The sequence below is a fragment of the Montipora capricornis genome, chromosome 7, assembly GCF_036669925.1.
Source record: "Montipora capricornis isolate CH-2021 chromosome 7, ASM3666992v2, whole genome shotgun sequence".
Taxonomy (NCBI): Eukaryota; Metazoa; Cnidaria; class Anthozoa; order Scleractinia; family Acroporidae; genus Montipora; species Montipora capricornis.
Genome location: NC_090889.1, coordinates 14,175,812 through 14,183,311, shown reverse-complemented (window position 1 = coordinate 14,183,311; position 7,500 = coordinate 14,175,812). Strand labels below are relative to the sequence as shown.

Sequence of the window (7,500 nt, the reverse complement as noted above, 5' to 3'; positions counted from 1 at the left end):
GTATCCTAAAAGCACTTGTTTATGATGTCATGCACCTTGGATGGCAAAGAGCTCATTAGGTGAACTTGCGAAGTTCGATCTGGTAGAAGTTGAGAAGGTAATTCCAAAGTTTGCAATTTGGTTGGCCACACAATTGGCTACTTTGTAACCTAGTCCCCAATTTCCCAACAAACTTTGTGACATGGAGCAGTAAAGTAACATGAAATCGACTGTAAGTGATTAATATAAAGTGATAATACAGAACGAGTTTTTACCTTCCTGACTTTATGAGCATCTCAGCTCTTTCTTGGAGCACTTTGTAAAAATTCAGTTTGAAGCTCACTCTATCCTTGTTCTCTTTATCAGCTCTTGGGCAGTAGACATTGATAATAACAACTGTCTTGTCATTACAAAGAGTATGTTCAGTCAAGACAGCACGACCTTCAGCATCAAGTGCTTCAAGCTCTTCAAGGGTGAAATCGCTGTTAATACCAAAAGAACCTATAGATGGCTGTGTGGTAAGCACAGAAGAAAGACCCTCTTCAGCTGCAATAGGAGTAACTGCATCACGACAAAATGTGGCAACACCTATGAAGCATCATTTAGAAGAAAAAAGAAAAAAAATGTAAAATAAAGGGGAAGAAAGAAGACTGAAAACAAAAAAACCTTAGGAGCTGGTTGCAAGTTTGTGTTGCATCCAGAAAAGTTGAGTGCTAGAAAAAAATAACCTTTTACTAAACGAGCATGAGGACCATACTTGGGAATATTGGCCCGGTGGTCATGGCAGTACGAGCGAGGTCCATACAAAAATGATTGAGGACAAATATTCCCCAGTATGGTCCCAAGCAAGTGATGTTAGTAAGTTGTTTATTATATGCCATCATTTCTATGAGCGATCTGACACACCGTCTTGACAGTATTACCTTTTCCATGTAACACTAAATTTTGCTTCCTACAATAATAGTACTACTGTGATTAAAAAAAAAAAATTAATTCTGCTTTTTAAAAATTTTTAATTTGTATTTTGCTCAACTTGAATTTCCCAAAATAGAGAACAAATTTGGAAACGGACCTTACTGTAAAATCTCGACCAAAAACCAGCCAATTAGAGTACTCCGTTTAGCCTGAGAATTGCTTGCCATATGATAAAAAGGAAAACAATTGCCTTTCAGTGATGTGTCCCAGAGGTTCACCACCTAGATTTGGCATCAAAAATGGATTGAATATGTTGGTTCTCTATTCTGTTTCCAAAGGATTTTCTACATTATACAAATACATGTACTACGTTGTACGGCTTCCTTTATCGTCAAAAATATCATTATCTGATTTTCTTTGATATCATTTTCAGTCTCTCCTACTAATAAAATAATAATATTAGTAATAATAATACATCATAAAAATACCAATAAAAATTATTTTAACCAAGTGCCCAACAGGTACCAAGTGTTGATCTGACAGCTGGCCAGCAATTGTAACTAGAATTATTATAATAATTTGTTTATCAGCATTGATTTCAATTATTCAAACCACTTCAATGCACTAGATAATTGGGCAGTGATCCAATTACTAAGTCACAACTGCTGGTAAAAACAATATGCCACCACGAGAAACAAAACCTTTTGCATGCATTATTTTTAAGAAACGAAGAGTGAACCAGCCAAAAAAGAAAAGGGTACTTGTACCGTGTACATGTGTTCTCCATATTTTGCAATCACATGCAAAATTCAGCTTGCTTCGAGAAAAATTGTAAAAGACAGCCAAAAAATCACTTAGAATGACCTTTTTGCTCGGTGCCCTTCAATTTCTTGTATAGATAGATAGATAGATATGAAATATGCAGTACTACGACAAGTTAAAATTCACACGGCAATCCAGTGTACTAGTTTGTAGCTACTCTACTTTGGAATTGAAAGTTAACTTGACGAAGTTACAGTTTTTTCTTACGGTGTTGTTTTCTCCTTAACCTTTCCTCCCGCACCTCACACTTCCGCAATCTACACCAAAACCTAGCCCCTCCTTCCCCCAACTTTCAATATTATTGTACTCCGCACGCGGCCCGTCAGGGGATGAAGACACTAACATCTTGCTTTTGAATAGATACAAAAGAAAGATCTGTTGTTAGTGTTGGCCCCAGAGTCTATGACATCAGGTTACCAGCTGCGGGGTGGTAAAATCCGAGACTAGCGAAGACGCCAAGACCCTTGTTTGCGAATCCAAGACCGAGACCAAAATGTCCAAGACTTTACACCAAAATAAATGCAACGTAAATAATACTTCGAGATTCTTCACAAAGGCTGTCGTGATTTACCCAAGAAGCCATGCTACATGTATTTCCTACACTAGCAATTTCACAAATTGATGTCAGTTTTTCATGCGTCTGTCCTGTTATTGATCATAAATTGCATCATACATGTAACATTGTCAAAGTAGCTGTGGATCCATGCGTCTGTCCTGTTATTGATCACAAATTGCGTCATAACATTGTCAAAGTAGATGTGGATCCATGCGGCGATAGCCGAGTGGATCCGCAGACATCAATTCATTTTTTACAATAACAAAAAGGCAGAGGGGTCATAATTAAGTCAAAACACGGAGACGAAAGTGAGACAAAAATTCGAGTCATTATCGCATAAATTATAAATTTATGTGTCTGTCCGCAATTCAGGCCTTCTGATATTACGCGATGGTGCAATTTCGCACAATCGACCTCAAATCGCATCCGATCGCATAATTCACAAAAGGACGCACAAAATTCATAAAATGAAACATAAATCAACACATTTCTTAAAAATTCATTTTTTAATCGCACCCTATCAGAAGGCCTGGCAATTAGCCAATTGATGAGCGTGCCAGAATTTTTGCAGTCATTGTAAAAAATATTGTTGATCATCGGATCTTGATATCAGCAGGCAAGTCAGAAATTTAAAGAAAATGACAAAACTTTTGAAATTACAAGACACGTTTCAACAGAAACTTCTGTCATCTTCAGTTCATCAATGTACAAAGCGTTAAGTTGAAATTTATAAGTCGGAAAAAGTGCTAATTTTGCCAGTAAGAACGGAATGTACATAAAACGTGACAATGTGAGAATTAAAAGGATAGTTTTAGATTTACGTGATGTAATTGTTGATTAAGGAGACGGTTGTTCTGTTTGAATATGAAAAGCTTCTTTTATCTTGAGTTGAAAAGTCGTAGAGGCGTGATCTAAAATATGGAAACATTCCCCTGAAGACAGGGTGCGACACTGTTCGGAATTCTGTAGGTGTTTGAAAATGTGAGAGGCCCTATCACTGACTAAGTGCTCACGCACGCTTGTGGAAAAATTTTTTCCTACTTTAATTTTTTTAAGATAGGCAACTTGCTTGGCGTGAAAGACCCTATCCCTGGCGGGCTTTGATCACGTGTGGTTTATAAGTTTGTATGTGCGGGCTGTAATGCCTGTTATGTCGGCAAAACAAACCGGCATTTTTACACATGTGTGCAGGAGCACTTAGTGAGTGATAGAGCCTCTCACATTTTCAAACACCTACAGAATTCCGAACAATGTCGTGCCCTGTCTTCAGGGGAATGTTTCCATATTTTAGATCACGCCTCTACGACTTTTCAACTCAAGATAAAAGAAGCTTTCACATTCAAAGAGAACAACCTCTTAATCAACAACTACATCACGTAAATCGAAAACTATCCTTTTAATTCTCACATTGTCACGTTTTATGTACATTCCGTTGTTACTGGCAAAATTAGCACTTTTTCCGACTTATAAATTCAATTTAACGCTTTGTACATTAATCGACTGAAGATGACAGAAGTTTCTCTCGAAACATGTCTTGTAATTCCAAACCAAGGCTGTTGCCTAACAGGAGCCCGGTAGCCTGGAACTCCCAAAGAATAGCTCTGGGCGCCTTAATTTTTCACAGCAACACCTTTCACTTCATATGTTGGGCTCCTAAGTTCTCAGCGTTTAGCTCTGAGGGCCCCTTTAAAATTTTCTTAGGCAGCAGCCTTGCAAACGTTTTGTTGTTTTCTTTAAATCTCATTGTTGATCATATATGCATCAATTTTGCAATTCTTTTTTCAGCACTTAACCTACTGACTCCTGGGAGTGAGGCTTGACAGATTTTACTCTGTCTGTTACACCAGACGATTTTATTCCTCAACTGGAGACATCCTGGGGTGCTTGATGAGTGACTGGGTTGAATTTCATTGGAATTTTCTTAGCAACTGTATCCATTATGCAACAAATACACTGATTGAGGATCTTTATCTCACCAGAATATCCCGTTTTGATTTTTGAAAAGCTGAAATATGCATTGTACCCCTCCACAACAGCCGTTACTTCATCCAACATGTCACCTGGTAAAATAAACATACTGTATGTAAAGACCACTGCAGGTTCTCGAGGGAATTAACAAAAAAGAGGCAGACTCTTGCTCAGCAGTTTTAAGTTAATTTTGTGTCTCCTCTTCAAGGTTAACTATCCCATGATGGGTCAACAACTTTTCATCATCCTTTCTCATCATGCTCAACGATTGTTGCTAATGCTAGGTTAAACAACAACCAGAACAAGTTAACACAGGTATGAATTTAGCCTTAATGCTTCTCATTTGAGACCCTACGATACATGTAAGGTAAAGTCTTGGTTGAAAACAAAGTGGCTTTAATATCAAATTGATCCCATTTTTTACCTGTAGAACTAACCCCTCCACCCCACCCCACCTCTCCACCTTCCTAAGAATGTTGGAACTCCAAACTCACTTTTTTTGGCAGTATCCTCTAAACATACCATAAATGTTTGAACAGTTGATATTATTTGTTCACACTTTTGAAAACAAACATTTTTTCAAAGGTTGAATTTTTTCTTTCTTCTCGGGGGTGAAAATTATGATCACCTTGTGGTTAATTCAATATCATATGGATTTATCCTGTTTGAATCAGTTTTTTTATCTTATTGCTCTCATTTTCTTATCTTTTGACGCATTCTCTATCGCTTCTAATCTGTTGTCGAAGACGAAGAAAATTAAGGTAAGAGACAACATACAGAACATCCAATACAGTCTGTGTATGGACTCACGTGTAACTTTCGTCTCTTGCAAACAAATAATATCTGCTTCTAGGGAGTCCAAGATCTCCTTCAATGATTTATCTCGCCTTGCAGCGCGAATGCCGTTGATATTCCAGGTCAGAATCTTCATACCACTACACAAACGGAACCGAATTTCCTAAAATGGCGGGAATCCTACGCGCCCGTGAAAACAATAATAGCGGTCTTTCTATGTAATCTACTGTCACGGATAATGTCACGTAAGTCAATCAAATTTTTACACGCTGAAGCCCTGAAGCATTCAAGTTTGGTAAGACCTTCTTTATATAATAGAAAAAAAAAATGAAGATAGATAGCAAGAACTTGTGGAAGTATTGGTATCATCCTCCCATCCCTTCTCCTTTAAAATTGCAGATAGAGCTCTGAAAAGTGGACGGATCCGTCCAAGCGATGAAATTGTGTTACTTCCTAAAATTATCACGCACTTCCTAGCCTTGCACAGGCGAGGAATTTGGGAAATGTTCTTCCTTAGCAACCGTGCCCAATTAAATACTTCATTTTTGAAGGGTGTGTTGTCAGTGAAATTGCCTGGACACTTCTGCACACACAAGCGAAGAAATGGCTTCTGGTGGTTCTGAATTTATGGGATTTTCTGTTGCGCCAAAGCTTGACTGCCCACATGTACAAGTAAGGACCAGTAAGGAACAAAAAAATGCGAATTATTTTGTAATGTTGAGTTCCTGAAAACCATGTATGTATGTGTTAGTTTCGGATGACGGATGTGTTACATTATTTTTCATTACTTCCAAAGCTATAGTACTAGCTATGGTACTTCTCGCTACGACAGGCGCCATCCAATTCTTTCTTTCTATTTGCTTTCTTTTTCATGATCAAAGAACGCCTGTCGGCAGAAGTAAATATTTTATGATGCCACGGTCATTCGTCTAATATTACTGTACTAAAGATGATAAACTTCCATATACATCATACCATGGAAAAATTTAGTCTCTCTTTCATGATTTTATAATAGCCCTTTATTTTAATTTCTCTGTCAAGTTCCAGTGTTGGGTGGATATAGGCCTCGGTGGGAATGGCAGGAGGTGTCCAATGTTTCAAGTGTCTTTTATTCCACATAGCAATTTACAATATAAGGGGGGTGGCTCTTAACTACACAAAGACAATGGTTGCTAAGGAAGTTTTGGCAAGATGCCTACACAGATCCCTACTTCATTATGCATATGCTCCTTTTTTCAAGAAAACAATAGCAATAGCAACTCCTTTGGGACTGTGGTGCTTTTTTCTTTCTTCTTAGAGATATTTGCTATATGGACATTAAAAAATCCAGTCAAACTTTCAAATGAAATATGGAAAATTGAACATTTTTCCAGCAATTTTGGCAATTTTCCCGTAGTTTTAGCCATTTTTTTTCAATTTTTGAATAGGCAAAAGAAGTGAACTTTCAAGCAATCACTGGTAATACGGTTCAGATTCCACTACATACACGTAACAATTAAACCAAATGAAAGTACTGTTATCAAAAATTTAATTGCTACCTTTACAGTAATTCCGCTGTTGTTAAGTGACTCCCACAAAACATAAATTATCAAGTGAGGACTTGGTTGCTAAGTAACTGCCGCGCATGCTCAACACTGTGAGTTTCAACCCAATTGCCACATCTCTTTTCCGGTATTCAACAGCCCAGCGAAGGCAAAAAGAAAAGAGACTTCTAGATCTGCCAGCAGGGAAAGCAGTTGTACATGTAGTTAGTGAAAGGGAGGTTGCTTTCCTGTAACATCACATCACAACCCACACAAATTGCGCAGTCCATGTTAGAGTCATTGCTACATAATTTTTTTATGTTACTTGTGTTTCTTTATACATACTTTTTTTCAGTCTTTGTCAGAGACAGCTTCACTTCATATTGATGTGACCAAACCATGTAAAACCTGTGTCAATATTGGAGAAAACTGGCTTTGCTTGATGTGTTCAGAAGTGATGTGCAGTCGTTACGTCAAGGGTCATATGGTGGATCACAATGCAGAGTCTGGCCACATGTTGGTGTTGAGCTTCAGTGATCTGAGCGTGTGGTGCTATGATTGTGACTCTTGTAAGTGTCTAAGATTGACTATGAAGTCAGAAGGCTGTCTTAGACTTCAGTTGACAAAACGTAAACTGTAAAATCAGGCCTTCTGATAGGGTGCGATTAAAAAATGCAAATTATGCGATTTCTTTAGGGCAGATTGTGCGATTGGAAAGGCCAAATAATAAATAATGTAAATTATGCGATTTTTTTCTCAGCAATTTTAAGCTTGTTTTATACGGTTTCAGGTTAAGAAAAACACTTTTTTGCTGCCCTAAAGACATTTTGAACACAAAGGAACAGTAATTATGTATCTCGATCGACATTAGTTGGGATAAATAAAAGTTAAAAAGTTGAAAGGACACAGCTAACATGCCAAATGAATGATCAAGGAGCTCGT

General features: G+C 37.7%; 2 protein-coding genes and 1 long non-coding RNA gene across 4 annotated transcripts in view; 2 read left to right on the top strand and 1 right to left on the bottom strand.

The window, feature by feature from the left end:
- The window catches only part of LOC138058241 (uncharacterized), a 30,551-nt gene extending 26,312 nt beyond the window's left edge, over positions 1-4,239 (top strand). The window contains exon 4 of one of the 2 annotated variants that reach the window (XM_068904156.1): positions 4,058-4,239. In XM_068904156.1, the coding sequence (XP_068760257.1) occupies positions 4,058-4,072 (15 nt within the window). In that variant the 3' untranslated portion in view covers positions 4,073-4,239. Of the gene's footprint in view, positions 1-345; positions 456-4,057 lie in introns of those variants that run through there. The other variant, XM_068904155.1, reaches the window with a different exon arrangement.
- LOC138058237 (DNA-(apurinic or apyrimidinic site) endonuclease 2-like) overlaps positions 1-5,229 on the bottom strand; it is a 13,785-nt gene extending 8,556 nt beyond the window's left edge. The window contains exons 1-3 of the mRNA XM_068904136.1: positions 5,051-5,229; positions 4,249-4,332; positions 255-567 (exon numbers count right to left, since the gene is read on the bottom strand). Of these exons, the coding sequence (XP_068760237.1) occupies positions 255-567; positions 4,249-4,332; positions 5,051-5,171 (518 nt within the window). The 5' untranslated portion in view covers positions 5,172-5,229. The remainder of the gene's footprint in view (positions 1-254; positions 568-4,248; positions 4,333-5,050) is intronic.
- A 43-nt stretch (positions 5,230-5,272) lies between these two features.
- On the top strand, positions 5,273-7,320 carry LOC138058242 (uncharacterized). The gene is made up of 3 exons (XR_011133831.1): positions 5,273-5,330; positions 5,435-5,707; positions 6,914-7,320. It is a non-coding gene; the product is annotated as an uncharacterized lncRNA (long non-coding RNA).
- The last annotated feature ends 180 nt before the right edge of the window (positions 7,321-7,500 follow it).